General features: G+C 43.5%; 1 protein-coding gene across 1 annotated transcript in view; it reads left to right on the forward strand.

The window, feature by feature from the left end:
* The first annotated feature begins 10,665 nt into the window (after nt 1-10,665).
* Nucleotides 10,666-16,893, forward strand: part of PIK3R1 (phosphoinositide-3-kinase regulatory subunit 1) — a 58,975-nt gene continuing 52,747 nt past the window's right edge. The window contains exons 1-2 of the mRNA XM_084305411.1: nt 10,666-10,860; nt 15,042-15,804. Coding sequence (XP_084161537.1) covers nt 15,471-15,804 — 334 coding nt within the window. The 5' untranslated portion in view covers nt 10,666-10,860; nt 15,042-15,470. The remainder of the gene's footprint in view (nt 10,861-15,041; nt 15,805-16,893) is intronic.

Consider the following 16,893-nt stretch of genomic DNA (forward strand, 5'->3'; position numbering starts at 1 on the left):
TGGTTCTTTTGTGGGACTGGCTATTGCAGTGGTTATCTAAGGAACAGTATGTCTTCACATGTAGGGTATGTCCTGAAATTTTAAGTAATGTTCGCTGGAATGTATTCCACTCAAAGCTATCATCCAAAGCAGTGGACACATAAATAAAATACCAGTCAGCAACTTTGTGGCATGATGCAGAAGGCTGCATCTGCCTCTGAAAACAATCAGTTCTGTGAATTAAAAATTATATTCAAACATTAAAGCTATCACGTATAAAGCTCTTTTTTTCTTATTATTCATGAATCAGATTCCTACTGGATTGAGTTGGTGATCCATCACTGTACCACATCAGGATCTTGTCTGGCTCTTCTGCAGGTGAGAGGGCACACTGCTATGGCCAGGTGGGGTGGACAGAACAGATTGCATGCACGACCGTTTATACTCAGATTACAGAATAACCAAAGGCAGGTGAGAATCCAAGACTACTGAATTGGCAAAAACATTAGACTCACCACCCCAGATCTATATTCCACTGGCACCTATGGGAAGAAAGAATTTGTATGCTTATTCTGCTGCTATAGATCAGGTGAAGGATGAAGTTAGCATGCCAAGGGTGAGCTCAACTGCTACAGACCAACTATGCAGACTCTTAGCAGGTCTCTCACCTTTGTTTTGCTCTTCTCCAGTGGACCTGTGTGTTGTTTAATGCAGCTTAATGCAGTTATGTAGCAGATATTACTCCCACTACCTGGAGTCTAATTGCAGGGAAAGCACTGAGTCTCAGGCTCTTCATCAAGGAAATCTGCAGCTTGGTCTTAAAACTGACTGCCTACACTTAGCAACAACTCTGAGAGCTACCACACTTCCCTGCTCTACCAAATTGCACCACTGATTCAAGGCCACTTTTGTTAGCCAAACCCTACATCATTTAACAGGGAGAACGAAGCCTCCAAAGGAAATTGCACAGCAACAGTTTCCAGGACAGGGCATGACATAGGCAGTTTCTGCGCTGGGCACAGAGGGGGAACTGGTTTTCCACAGTGCAATCACATTGATTATCAATATCATTGGAATGGAATCTGATTCAAGTCCTTTGCCCACCTCTTGCCACACAGCTCTCCAGAAGTAGACAGTTTTTTCAGTGTCTTCTCCAAAGACAACTAGAGCTGGGGCTAAGATCTCACAGGTACATCTATCCACAGGGCACAAGACAATTTAGAGTCTTGTGGTCACATCTGTTGCACTGAAGACAGCCCTACAGCAAAGCTACTGAAGGAAACTGTCTTTTTAGTTGGAAATGGTAATGAAGGAGAACTTCTCTCTTTTCCTAGACTCACAGTGCCTTCATCACTCAGCATAAGAAATCTTGAGTAGATCTCCTTTGACTTGAGATAGCCGGGGCAACACACTGAAAATCCTGCTGTCTTTATAGAGGGAGATATGATTCTCGTGTGAATACTGAAGCTTCAGAAAGAATGCTGGCATAGGAAGTGAAATCTATTTCAGAATACCTCCAAAAATTATCTCTCTTCAGCTTTTTCTTGCCAAGACTCACTAAGATTCTATGCAGTGCTGATATTGTATGAAATATAGCACTGTGCAGGAAATAAGCTCACCGGGTTTACTGGAATTACTTAATTTCCATTTTAGCTGTTATACATGTATTATTATGTGGGGCCCAGATACAGAGATCAGACATCTATCCAGACTGTCCTTGTTACCACTAGAAATGGTGGAATAAAATCAAATTTGTATTATATAGCCACAGACTTTATATGGAAATGCCACGCTTTATTTAAAATCCAGAATATGTGATATGTTCCAACTCAAAATAAGGTAGGACTCTCAGCGTGCAGTGTATCTGTAAACTCTTTGACTCTTCCTTTGAATGCTTTTTTTTTTTTTTTTTCAGCTCACTATTCCATGGTAAAAGAGCTGAAATGCTATTTCTAATGTTCCCTGCATTATTCTGTAGACCAAGAGCAATCACAAATAAATAAATAAATAAATAAAAATAAAAAAATTAGACATAGGGGAAACTTTCAGTGATTGAAAACTGGGATGGATACTGGGCTGTGAATTCAGCAGGCCCTTTCTTCCCCTGGCCATGGAGCACAGCACCATCCTGCAGCACGTACGACACAACACACTGCTCACTCAAGCCCGCTCTGCCTTTCCCTTCTGAAAGCAGAAACACTAGAAGAGCAGCTGCTTACAGCTTCTCTCACAGGTGTATCTACCACACATGTTCCTATAACTCAGTTTCCATCTGGTTTTTATTAGCCACATTTTTGTGCTCCAGCTTCTTCCATGTTGCTTTTATTAACAGCAACCAAGAGCCAGTTGTGTCTGTACCAAGGAAGCTAACTCAGCCAAGGCATATGGTAGGACCACCCAACCTGGAGTTTCTCTGGGTAACAATGCATTTGTGAATATCTAAATTACTGCGGCACATGAAAGGTCTCTGTGCAAGTGTACAAACACCAGGAGAAGCCTCTCCCTTGCAGAGATACGAGCCTCCATGGACCACAACTTTCTGCCTTCTGGCCTCAGGCTGGAGGGGACGTAGTCCTCAGGTCCTGTGGGGCAAACTGAGATGTGGGATTTGCTTCCCGTAGTCTAGCCCTTGCATCCAGTCCCCAGTTTTCCGTTGTCACAATCCAAGAACAGACTCCTACAACAGACTCTGGAACAGAGTTTCAGAACATGTCATGCTGTCCTAACAGCACTTCCTCTCGTGATCTCCCGAGAAAAGGTTTGCTGTACCAGCAATTCTTCCATGCTGCATTTAACCATGATGGCTCCTGCAGTGCACTTCACCATATCAAACTGTTCCCACAGCCAATACATTTTGGTTTTTATTTCCTATACCCAAACCATCATCATCTTCTGTTTCTTCTAAATCTTCAGCTCTACAAGAATTTATGAAAGTCAAACATTTTTTTGTGTGTCACATTCACAACTTTTTTATGTTGGCTGCTGTCTCAATCCATTTCTGTACTGACTTCAGGCTATTTCTTACATCTTCAAGGCTGTCACAAGATCCCTGTGAGATCTGACTTATGATATGACACAGCTGATGAAGTACAAGTTCCCCAAATTCCTTTGCTTTAAAAAGCAATGCTTCAGGAAACAGGCCAGAGGGCAGTCCCATCTCTTATGATGCTGGTGACCCTACCACACACCACAGTTGAATCATATCAAGGGATCTCTTTTCAGCAGCAAGCTGCATGAATAAACTGCACTTCATAACATTGTTTCTGCTTCATGGAACTGGCACAGACAAACAAGGACAGTGACAGAACAAACCCTCCTCCAGGCCACTTAACTGACTTCATCATGATCGGAGGGGATCCTGATATCTTGCACCAGCCACTGATTTTTGTTTGCAGTCCAAACCCTTTCCCATCCAAGAACAAACAAACAAAACCAACTAAACCCCAAGCCTCTACACTAGTTAACAAATACTGACAGAAATGACATGGCTCTGTTCTAAGTCCAGTTCACTTTCTTTTAAATGCTACTGGAAAGTTCTCCTTTTCCAAAATGCATTGCATTACCAAAACTAGAAGTGAAATACTTGTTCTTACATGAAATGTGCAGCAACAATGTACAAATTGGTGGGTAATGAGCAGAAACTACCACCCTTATCTTTGAATTTCCATTCTTCTCCTTAGACCCCAAAACCTTATTTTAAAACTGTGGTATTCCCCCCCTTTTCTTTGTGGTTTAACAGATAAAGTCAGAATGGGAGGAGGTTTTACCACTTTTGCTAAATGTAAAAACATTACATTATTCTGTTACTCTGAGGCTTGTAGATAGGATGAAGATGACAACTGAACACCAAGGATAGCATTTTCTTGTTCAGCTAGTAACAGAGGACTTCTTTGGTTGGCTTTTTTTTTTTTTTTTTTTTCAGTTTAGCAAATACCTGATGGAATTGTTTTGATATAAGCTCTTCAAGTTCTTAGCTCCACTCTGTTCCCAGAATAAATTTCTTATTTTTTCTATTATTTTTTTTCAAAGAAAGTAATTCCTAAACTGTTAAGTTTATAATGAAATATACTAACTCAAATGTATTTGTCAAATCCTATATTTTATATTCTTAAAAAGGTGTCCTAATAGCATATAACAAATAATTGTCCTTATGGAAATAACTTTGAAAGTTAGGTCATGCAAACAAAAATGGGTTCCAAACGCTAACTTATCATATAATTGCTTGTTTTACATTGATATTTATTTAATAGTTTTGTCACATTTTTACAATAAGACATATTTTCTTGTTGTGCAGAAACAATGCTGTTGCTATAAAACAACACAGGCAGATGACAAGCACAGAAAAGGAGCAATTGCATGTACATGTGTGTCGGTATGCATGTGCACTGGGGAGACCCACGATGAATCACACTGCCCTGTAGCAGCAAGGTGGAACTGCCACTTTTAATAATGCTCTGCTGATCCTACTGGAGTAGTAGTAGGAAGCAAGTAGAAATATAAAGCAGTTTTCTGCCATGTATTCTCACTTGAAAAAAAAGTGAGAGGCAAATGTTCTCAGCCTTCTCAATTAATGGAGACTTAAAGGAGGCTCTCTTTCTGAGGTGCACTTCGCAGCACCTACGTGATCATTTGGGGCTTGCTAGAATGACAGCTGTCATGCTGTGCAGGCAGAAGCCTTGTTGCTGTGCAATTAGTTTGCTACAGAATACCATGATTTAGCTAATTAATCATATTGCAATTTCAAACCACACTTTAGAAAAATGATAGCTCTGGCCCATCAGATTAAACAATAGATTCATTTGTTTAATGCTACAATAAAAAAGAAGTACCTTCCTAGCATAACCAGCAAAAGGAAACTGAATATGCTTTTCTCCTGGCCCTAAACTCCTACTAGCTTCGCAGGATGAGCCCTAATTTTATATTTGCTTCCCAGTACTGTAATTGTTAAAGATGTCACTCAAGATGTATTTTATGTAGGAGCAACAGCACATGTTCCTGCCTGGCAGAATTTGGATTATTCATGCCCATATTGCAGTGAAATTTGCAGGCTCTACAACAACACATTGAAATTGGCAAGCTTTCCAAGGCTTGGTCTTACATCTTCAGCTCTTTGCAAAAGAAAGGAGGGTGCCATCTATCAAGTACCCATACTGAGACTTACTGTGATCAGTGACTCTTATGAATAATTGATTTAAGGGTCCAGGATATCCCAGATGATTGGTAATAACATGTGATCTCTTCCACCTTGATGTTATTGGAAGAAACTAAGACAATTCTTACTCTGTAGAAGCTGATGCAGCATGAGTAGATGGTCCCTGCCTAATTTAGACTCCATCTACTTCTCAGAATGAGCTCACTACTGCAGGATGCAAATTTCCCTAGGATATGATGTCAATTGTGAAACCTACAAAAGGCATCTTTAGGGAAACGGTCTCAACAGAAAACACATCTACAGATAGCCAGGGATATTTTGATACGTTATTACTCACGGGCGTCTTATCACTCCTGGTGGTTGTATTTGGACAATGCTGATCAACATCAGGTGCACAAATGATACAGCGCACATGAAAACTTCCACGATTTCTGTTCATGCTGCAGCTCTTGTCTACACAGAAGACATGAGTCTTGCACGGCTGTCAAGGCTGCACTTTTCTATCACTTAGCGTACAAGCACTGAAAGAGCAGAGGAGGAATTACTCATAGATTTCATAAAAAGTAGAATCTATGTTTGTGTAATTTTATATGGCTGAAAGATAAACACAGATGTTGCATTTGCAGATATGATATTTATAATGCTATTTTATCAATTATGTTCAGCTTCAAAGATGGAAAAACATTGTCTATTTATTTGTCTTAATAGCCTGTAGATCTGAAAAAATAATTCTGTTAGATTTAAAAAGGCTTCTCAGCAACATGAAAATTTTCATACCAGTCAAAATTATGAGACTAGAGAAAAATTTAAATACATTTTTAAATGTATTTAAATACATTTAAAATTAACTTTCAGATGATTAAAAATAGTGGCTATTTTAAGCAAAATATTTTGAAGACTTCTAATGAGCATAAAATACTTTCTGGCTGTGCTTTGTGCACAGAAATCTCATTTTTCACTAATTCTGTGTTTTAGAAATGTGTTCCAAAGCAGACTGGAGGAACTGCTTGCTAATAGATAAAATTGCAAAGGTATGGCCTTCTGCTTTCACAGCTACAGTATTCTGGTTTTCGAATATCAAGTGGGGCCAAATGAGTGATTTTTGGGCCACATGGATTGCTGGTGGAAAAGTTTAATTAAGAGAAAGTATGATTTGTCAGGGTTTGTGTCTTCTTCAGAAAATTAATAGGTGCATGCACTTTCAGAATGATAAAAGTACTCCAGTGGTCATCTATTCCATCTCTCTGGCCAAGGCAGGACATCCAGAATCTAAGCCAGGAAGCTGTTTGACCAGACTGCCCCTAAAAACCTTCAGCAATGGAGATCTCTCCACCTCCTCAGTCACTCTGTATATTAAGAATGAACCAAACCTGTAGATGCCCACCATAGCACTCACCTCATAAATGAATCACAAACTGGAAATGTCTGTAAATGGAGATTTGGCTGATTAACTCAGATACGGACGTTTATTGATGACGTCAGGTTTTTGGCCAAGTAGAACCCATTTTAACCTTCCCACAGAAATGAAATAAAATGCAAATCAAATTGCTCTGCTATGTCCAACATGACTGGCACGCTGTTAATCTGCTTCCTTCCCATTTTAATGTGAAGGCTGTCAGGCTTACTTCTCTGATTTTTAGTATTATAGCGAGCTTTGCCTCTCTCTTTCCTGGATTCCTGTGTCTTATTTTTAGCTCATTCTTTCCCTTTATATGCTAAAGTTCTCTTAAGCAGTGAAGTAACTTGTGTTTCATGCTACTGTTTCATCTTCTGAAACACAGTTAAAAACAGTTTTGGGCAGCAATGTTTTCTTTGTGCTAGCTATGACACAAAAACAGCACAGTTTTCAGGCATTGGTACTTGTCCTTCCTGTGATCCATTTTATTTATTTTGCATTTAATTCATGCCTACACTAACTATGGTCACTCCTTTGGGAATCTTACATGAGTCACTTAGCAAAGTGTGCTAATAGAACTTCACACTTACACCGTGTGAATTCATTTTCCTCTTGAGGAGCATGAAGGATTATAAACATTGATTCCTTTTCAACTTCACTGTTCAAATCAGCTAGCTGAAACCCCACTGCTACAAGATGGTATGGTGTTATCTCAGGAGTCACAGGACTGCTCTAATTTAGTAAATGACATATGTCATCAGCATTTGTCACACCTAAGGTAGATCCCAAAAGTCCCCTGCACTGTCTTGTCTACCCTTGCCCACACTATCCCAAGAGATCACATTCAGCACTGAGAAAATCCACTAAACTAGGTATCTTACCTTACAAATGGATTTGCCTTCATATCTTAGAAGAAATAGAAGGAAATCTCCCTACTTAAAATGTGCAATCAGAGAAGAAAAATTGAGTTTGCCAGTTATGCTGACACAGATCTGATGCCCTGGGAAGTCTATTTTCCCCACAGATACTCTGTTGACTGCTTGCATTTTTTCCTCTCTTCTCAATCTCCATACTTCAGTATTTCTTAAGGTTAAGCTGAACCCTCTTTTCTGGTACAGGAAAGTGAACATCCAGGGTAGATTCCCTACAGTGCTGCCTGACCTTTAATACAAAAAGCTTGCCCAGGGGTAAGATGTAAAGGCTCAAATCAACTGAAAAAATTAAAAAAAAAAAAAAATGCTCATTTTCATATTGCATTCTCAGATGCAGCCTCTGGCAGAAATGCTCTTTAGGTGATCTCCTGATGGATGGAGACTAAAGTTGTCTTCCTGAGCAAGCACAAGCCTTTATGGCTTGTACCTTCATAATCCTGTCCTCCACCTATATTTCACCTTTCTATTTTTTCTTCTTTCCACTGATTGACAAACAGTCATGGTTACATTTTGCCAGTAACTTCCAGTCAAGAAATATTTTTCTCAAGAAATCTGTATCTAATCAAGCATGTCTAGGTGCATTACTCCCACTATAAGCTTTACGTATAAAAGCTTTATGCAGTCCTCAAGACCTCCTGGAAAGCAGCTGACTGAAAAAGGACACAGGATTTGAACTTATGAATCCTCCTCCCATACATATCCAGCGTTACACCAAAGTACTGCTTTGTAACATTCTTAGTGCAAACCTCATTGCATAGCCTTCAACTACCAAGATTACACTTGGGAAATGATCCCTGAAGACACTGGCATAATGCTGGGGTCTGTGGGGAAGGGGGTGAAAGAGAGCTGGAGTGACCTTGGTAGAGAAGTCACACCAGGCCCAACAGTAAGCACTGCCTGCTTTCTCCCTTCTGGGTTCCTTTCTCTCCCTGCTTAACAAAGAAAAAGAAGCAAGCCAGGTGCCTCAGGTGAACTCAAGAGTCAAGTTCAGGGAGGAAATGTGGTAAGGAAAGCATGCTCTGCTGCTAGAGAAGGGAAGAAGGAGGGAGGCCCATTTGACCCTGCCCTGGAGGCTGAGGGATGCCATGCCAGCAGGGAGGGAGCACAGCCACCAACTCCAGCTCTGCCTTTCACCTGTGGGACAAGTCGAGCTGCATCAGTTGGGAACCATTACTCAAGAGGCTTTTCGTTCCCTTAAATACCCATTGTCAGGCCAGTGCCCGGGACTGGCATTCCAACCAGCCCGTCTGTCTAAACCCCTTCAAAATCCATGCTGTTTTTGCCCTCAGCAACAGCAAATGCCAGAGACAGGAGTCTGGACAGAAGAAACGGAACATTCTTTCTGAACTCTGCTTCTGCCTGCATTTTCAATCCCACGAAAAAAAAATGTAAGAGAAGAGAGCTGTCACTTCCCTCAACAATCTTCCACTTTACTATTTAGTAATTAAATTACAGCAATGCTCTTGCTTACATGCAAACACCAGTCCATATTCCAAATGGACTGTTTAGTTTAAAACGTGTTCTGTGTGCTTCGATTGCCAGATAGGCTAATGAGAGCATTTTTACTGTTTCCCAGGGACTGGATCCTGCGACCCCGTGGCTGCAGCCTTGCAGTGCTGTCACACCCTTGTGTGGTCAGATCCGTGCTGCTATTCTGAGGGCTTAGGAGTTGTCATCTTCTCTCATCTGCAGATCTGAAGTGAACTGAGCCCTAATGAACTGATGCAGAAAGGATTAATAGGAGTCAGGAAATATTCCAGTGCCTCTTGGAAGCATGAAAAGTTAGGAACTCAATAGGGAAAAAAATCATAAAAATAAAAAATTGACTCCAAAACATAAAGAAGAGGCCACAGAGGAGTATGTTTTAAAGGAACTATAGCTGATAAGAGATTTCAATTTCTTCTCCACACTCAGTACAACCAAATTTCTTGGCTTAGAACATTTTCAGCAAAAATACCTCCAAAAGCAAGAAGATTTCAGAAATGCACACTACCTCTGCTGTACCTCACAAGAACTTGTCACAGTGTGTTGTAGTAAAACTGTTCTCACTTCTTTTCTAAGCTGCCTGTGATCAGACCATAAGCTAACTTGCCCAGTCACTAAATGAAAGCCAGGCTCTCTTCCCTTCCCCCCTTGCCAATTCATACTTCTCTTTCCATCGTAAGACCTCGGGCTGGAGAAGACTTCACCAGTCTGTTTCCCACACATAAGGCCTGATCCCTGCAGTCTGTCTTGGCAAGTAAACCTCTTGCCTGTGTCCTCATGTCCTGCCTTCATACCCATGACCATCTTTATTCGCACCTCTTTAACACCCAGATTGTCTTCTTACAAGCCCCGGTGAGTACAGCTGCAAAAGCCATCTCTTCACGGAGTTGGCTGGTTCGAGCTCCATCCTTTACTGAACCCTTGACCACAGCAGTGCCCATTTGCACCACAGATGTCTTGTTTTTACTTTTGAAGGTCTGCACATCTCTCATGTTGCTGCTTTTGGTCGGGTCAAGCTGGGTACTTGTGTTTGCCATCCCATGGGACTGTATTTGATGAGGCTGCCTCTTGCATGGCCGTCCTTGCATCGCGGCTCCCTGCATGTGTTACCCCTGGGCCTAAATCACTTTCTCCCCTTTCACAGAGACACCTACAAGGCCTGACTCACGCTAACATATGTACGCATCTAGAGATAAACACAGGCCTGCCTGAACACAGTGCGCACACCCCAACAGCACCATTTCTGCTGTGGCAACCCTGCGGTGCCGTGTCACACCCTGGCGCTCTCAGATCCACTTCAGATTGTGAACTCCTTGGGGCAGGGAATATGTCATTTCGTTCTGCCCCGCACGGAGCCCGGCAGACTTTGGCACCGCGGCAGGGCAATTAACGCTATCACCCCCCAGATCTGGGCTGCTTCAGACAGCCGCCACCCCCGCCCATTCGCCTCTGCCCTCGCCAGGCCGGGGCTGCCGGGCGCTTGGCAAGGTCGCCGGGCCCCCGACGGCTCGGGGCGGCCGCAGGTTGGCGAGCGGCGGGCAGCGCAGAGCGGGAGGAGCCCCTCGAGGGCGACACCCCGAGCCCCTCGGCGAGCCCCAGCCGGGCGGCAGCGGCTCCCGGGGGCCCGGCGGGCGGCGGCGAGGCAGCGGCACCGCCCCTCGGCCGCCGTCAGGCAGGGGGCGGCCGCCGGGCGGCTCGAAGGCGGAGCGGAGGCAGCGGCGGCGGCGGGCAGCGCGCAGCCCGGCACTGGGTCGGCGAGCGCGGCCGGGGGAAGCGGGGAGCGGCTCGGCTCGGCTCTGCACGGGACGGGACGGAGCAGACGGGCTGCGGAGGAGCGGAGCGACGCGGCGGCGGCTGCCCCGGAGAAGGGAGGGAGGCGCCGCCGCCGCTGTTGCTGCTTCTGCTGCTGCTGCGAGGTAAAGCGGAGCGGGGTGCCGCCGCCTCGCCCGCCGCCTGCCCCCCCGCCCCGTGTGGCCGTGCGGGCGGCGCCGAGCCCCGGCGGTGGCGGTGGCGGCGGCGGAGCTGCTCCCGGCGGCGGGGCCCGGCCCGGCGCTTCCTGCTTAGGCTCCGCCGGCGGTGCCGGGGCGCGGGGTGAGGCCGGCAGGCGGCGGGGCTGCCCGCCGGTGGGGCGCTGCCGGCGCTCTCCCGGGGCGGCTCCGTCCCCGAGCCGCGAGCGGGGCCGTAGCTGGAGCCCCCCCGCTCGCCTGGCCGTGCAGCCCCTGTGAGGGGTTGGGAGCGGGACGTGCGCTGTGTTGCGGCCGAGGAAACGCGCTTCTTGCTTCGGGCTTGCTGAGTTCAGAGAGCCCACGGGCTTAGAAACTCCCTCTCTAAGGCTGGAAGTTGTATAAGGGCTTAAACAATGAAGCATTAGGCATACTGATACCGCGGACCTCGCTGTCCTGCAGAGCATCGCGCGCCCGGGTGGTGCTCGCCCCTCGGGTTGTCGCCTCTCGGAGCACGGCAACATCGCAGTGGAGGGGCAGCCGAGGCTGGAGTTGCAGAGTTACAGGTGTGCGGACACCTAGCGGGGAGAGCAGCCCGCCGGCCAGCCGGCTCCCCCTCTGGCACGCAGGTTCCCGTTGCTTCAGTGCCGCCCCGACATGCGGTACCTGAACTTCCAAATCGCCAAACCCCACGGTACCTGTGCGAGGGGAGTTACTGGAAATCTTTGGCGTAAGCGTTAGAGGGATCACAAGTGCGAGAGAGAGGTGACAATACAAAAAGCTGCGGTTAGTAAATTCACTAATTAAAGAAAATCTTCGCTGTCTGATCCAGGGGTGCAGGACTGGTAACACCCACAAATGCCCCTCTGGTTGGGCTGGCAGTGGCGTGGGTTCACTGAGTAGAAGCTGGTTTTCTTTTCAGTCCCCAAAGGAATGCCAGTGGGGTTGAAGCCAGCCATCGTTCTTAACAGGGACAGAAAGAGGGGTAGAGGGGACACTTTCATGTCCCCTTCCTTTTCTACTTAAATTTACATGAACCTCTTGCAACTTTCTGGTGAATGTCAAAGTTCGTAGCTGCTGATATGAAACCATTCTGTTGAGAGACCAGAATTCTACCTGAAGTTGGGAATCTTTCATTGGGATCAAGCTCTTAGACAGTAAATAAAAAACAAATGAGCATTTGATTCTCTTACAATGCTTCTTCCTCCTTTTCCATTCCACCCGCCAGCTGGAAATCCAGTAATGCATCATCTCAAATACAACAATGTTTCTTGCCTAAAGTGTTTGGTTTGTTTTTTCCCATCTACTTAAGATGTCTCCGAGCTATTTATTTTAAGAGTAATCAGCTTAAATCAGTTTGACTCAAAATGTCTGAGGGTAGAGACCATGTTAGTCCACTTGGAGTAAAGGGAGTCTGTTTATACAGAATCTTAACAGAGCAGAAAATGAAGAACTATCAAAGAGGGCTGTTTGGAGACACTGCAGTGTTACCAGGCTGCTATGGAGAAAATACAACTTGCTCATCCATGTGCCTTAGGGCTGTCTGCAAGGTTCGCAGGGTCTGAGCCACGCTCCATCCCCAGACTTAAGAGGTATTGAGAATATAAAAAGGTACGTGCACAGTAGGTCAGTCAGGAGACAGATGTGGGGGACACTGTACCAAGAGTGGTGCCGGGCGCTTTGTACACACCAGTGCTGCAGCTCTGCGTCCCGGGGAGGATGGGTTTTGGGAAGCTTTGCTGCCAACTCTGCATTGAGTTGTTCTAGCATGCAACTAAATTACACCTTTTGTTCTCTCCGATCTAGGTTTTGAGTTATTTTTAAAGATAAGTTTCAAAACTGTCACAGACATTTTCTTACAGCATGACAAATTCTGCATTGTCAGATCAAGTGAAAGATGTACAAGTATTCATCTTAAATATCTGGCCATAAAGTTGCTATGATACATTTGATAATAAAAGATCAGAGGACTAGGTCAAGTCAGTTAAATTATGCAGTGTTTAGAAGACTTATTTGGTTAACAGCCAAAATGCCTGTAGGCAGTAGGAGTAAAATGAGTAGTTGTAGCAGAGCACTTGTTGAACCTTTCTTAAAAAGAATAAATATTTCGGAATATTTAATGTAGTAGAAGTGGTAATTTTCTAGCAGGTTTTGCTGTGCATTCTTGGTTTTGATTGGGAGCATTTAGATTAGCCCCAACATTGAAATCCAAGGTGTGAAAGTGTCTTTTGTTTCCTTGCTCTATGAGAGGAACCCATGCTTTTGAAAAGACTTCTGTACAATTTAATTGATACTTGTGCTATAGATTTGTCATCGTCCCCTGTCCTCCCTCCCCCCCTTTTTTTTTTCCTTTCAATTTAATGTCTGTGCACTTTCTTCTGATAGTAAAAGCGAAATAAATATCGGTGAAATTCTCTTTGTGTTAATTTTTGTTAAGTCTGTGATGCTTGGTAGTATGTGTGCTAAGGCACATAGTTTGGGTGTTCAGAAGTGGCTACAGAAATTTCTCATTAAAATTTTGGTGGTAGCTGGATGCCTAGTTCTTGTGGATAGATTGGAAAAATTTTTGAATAAATACATGTGTGTAGGCTTTTTTTTTTTTTAGTGAGAAGTCTAATTCAGACTCAGAATATTCTTTCCTACAGCAAAACTGGTTGCAGTGGATGATAAGGAAGTTCTTCAAGAACTTGCAAGACTTTCTTATGTCTTCTGTTACAAGAGATGTTGCGTAACAACCTGCAGGGAATTATATTTAGACCTGATGGACTGAAGAGGAGCCCCATACAAACTAGGGATCAGGCCATGCACTGAAAAGGGAAGCCCATATAAGTTCTTACAAGCGCTTTTTAGCTTTTTGAATAGCGCTTTTCCAGTGGCTTGATGACTGAGACGTTAGAGAAAACGGTGTGGAAAATTGCTGTCAGAGGTTCACTATTCCAGCCCTGTCTTCTCTTGTCCCTTTACAGTGTGAAAGAGAGTGCTACTTAAAAAAAATAAAATAAAAAAATCTGCCTTCTGTGGCATTAAGTATACAGTGTGCAGTTAATATTTTACCTACTGGTATTACGTAGCCCCCTCAGGTCTTTTATTCAGCTGCAGTTCAGGAGTTTCAATGCACTTTTGGATAGTTAGCACTTTCTGGTTCCCAGGGTGGTGTTTCGAGTTATGATTGGGCTTGACTTTTTAAGTAGATGAAAATGAGTAACAGTTGAAGTAATGTTTAGAAAACTTTCACTGTTCTATATGTCTTTAAACTACTGTTTTCTAAATTTAATTTTTTTTAATCATGTTTTCCCTTTATAGTCAGGCAACCTTGAGTCAAATGCTTAGGCCTGTAGTCTCTTGCCTGTAGTGTAATTTAAGCATACACCCTGATACCTTCCTCCTGCTAGCGCTGCTTAGGTGGTCTGGGTGTGCCCATTTCAGTTGCTGGTTGCTTTTTCAGTGTTTTACTGTAAACACATTAAATAACACCTGGATGGTGGGGGAGTGGAGAAGCGCCCCTTTTTTAAGAAGACAGGGATGGTACCCATCTAGCAAAGGCATTTCAGACATTTTGTTTCTCTCGCATGTTACAAAAAGACCCCTCCCTCCGATAGCTTTTGGGGATACAGTTTTTGAGTTGGAGGTTGTTGCATGGTTTCTACCTTGGCAGCAGGAGTTCGAGTACCCCAGCACCGGGTGCGTCAGCACTAATTACAGCAAGCTCCACCTCTGTCCTGGCAGATCTTTTGTGGGCAGGGGTTGCGGCTGTGTGTCTTTGGGGAGATTACGAGTGAAACCTTCCTGCCAGGTTAGATACTGCTCTGGCAGGGATACCTCGAGGGTTTAGCCCTCTTGCTCTCAGAGCCTGCAGTAGCAATAAGCCACCGAGAAGGAAGCAGGCAGTATGAAGCAGCATGCCTCGTACTGCAGGGATGGAAATTTGGTTCAAGTCATTAGGCATATCCCTTATGAAAGCGTGAGCATTAGTTAACGGATTTGTGTGTGTGTGTGTGATGTTGCATTTTTTTTTGAGTGTTGTTCTGGGCTCTTTTGGTGGACACACAATCCCTGCCAGGGTTACAGAAAGCTTAAAACATGAGCAGAATCTTAAGTTTGCAAGCATCTAGAGAATTTGAAATGACTATACCAGTTTTCTCTTCTCTTCACAGGAAGAGCATGCATGCAGAGTTCCGTGGCAGAATATTTAAGGTACGTGTGCAGTCTATGGCAAGTTCATCAGAAGAAGGTGTAAGGGGCTGCAACAATCAGCTGAACTTGAGTATGGAGACCCAGAATTGCCAGCAAGCTGAGAAAAGGAACTAACTGGAAGAATTCTGCTAGACATAGAAGAAGTGGAACACGTTCTTCTGCAACAGACATTGACTTATAATAAATGCATGAATTAGAACCATCAGTAGTGAAATGGTAGATCCTGGTGCTTTTTGATTCTCTGGTGGATTTTATTACTTAGACATTGCTATTGACATTTTTATTATCACATTTAGTACATCTTGAATCTACCTGTACATAAAAATAACTGGACAATTGCATTTTGATACTGTTTAGTAACACTTTTGAATGTTAAACCATTTGCCAAGATGAGTGCTGAAGGATATCAATACAGAGCTTTATATGACTACAAGAAAGAGAGAGAAGAAGACATTGACTTGCACTTAGGAGATATATTAACTGTGAATAAAGGTACCTTACTAGCACTTGGATTCAGTGAAGGGGAAGAAGCCAAGCCTGATGAGATTGGTTGGTTAAATGGCTTTAATGAAACCACAGGGGAGAGGGGGGATTTCCCAGGAACTTACGTAGAGTACATTGGAAGAAAAAAAATATCTCCCCCAACTCCAAAGCCTCGTCCTCCTCGACCCCTTCCTGTCGCGCCAAGTCCTGCAAAAGCTGAAGCAGAGAGTGAGCAACAAGGTTAGTACTGTTCTCAGAAGGTGTGTGTGTGTGTGTTTGTCTTTCACATTTTTCAGATATTCTTGTTTCATTGCCTTATATGACTGTATGTATGTGTGTACAGCACGTGCTCATCAGGCTTTTTTAGTGCCTGCCTCATTTCAGTCAATGAAGAATTATGCGTGCTTTTAATACATAGCTCATACACTTTGTGATCTCATGTGCTTTGCCTCAGTTACTGGTTGCTGCAGTGCCTTACTGTGAGCTACATCTTACAGGTGTAAAGGTATACTTAACATTCACAACTGCAAAGGCTTAAATGGAGAATGAGCAGTTACTGTTGATTTTATGTTTCCAAGAAGCTGATGGATGTGTTTCCTTCAGTGGTTCATCAAACTCACTGCTAAGAAATTTCTTGGTGAATCTGGTGGTAAAAAATTGTACATCACTCTCTTGCCAACAGCAGAAGATTTGATAGGCACATGCTGTTTATGTACTTTGTCACAGAGGTTTTCATGTGGCATTAAAAGTAAGAGTAGGTATTTAAAAATGAACAATAGAGTGATGATAAAGAGAAATTCATATTTAATTTTGTCTGTTTCAGGGTAGGGCATGCAGTATTAAAATAGCACTTATACAAACAAAGGAAATATCTTCCTTTGTTTAAACATAAATTGCATTCTAACCTACATTTGCAGCAGTATGTTGGACAGAGCACAGACAGAACTTGATTAGAATTCTCATGCTAGTAGAAAAAAGACATAACAGGAATTGGAAAAGCTGTAGATTTAAAAACAAAATGAAAAACCCCTCATCAGAGTGATTTGTCTGCATTATTGACTGATGCTGAGATATTAGAGTTTTACATACAAACAAGCCACATTTGGCTTAGAATGGATTTTACGTTGGCCTTTCACTTCTCAAAAATCTAGAGTGATTCATATTACTTCAACATTTAATGCTTTAAATTCTCGGTATTTCTAGCTATAGGAAATACAAGTGACAATGTGTGGCTTATTCTCACAGCGACACCATGGTCCTGAATAGTATCATCACTACTTGCCTCAATAAAAACGTTTGCAACATCACCTGTTAAAATCTTGTATTTAG

This window comes from Netta rufina (assembly GCF_964035555.1).
Source record: "Netta rufina genome assembly, chromosome: Z".
Classification (NCBI taxonomy): domain Eukaryota; kingdom Metazoa; phylum Chordata; class Aves; order Anseriformes; family Anatidae; genus Netta; species Netta rufina.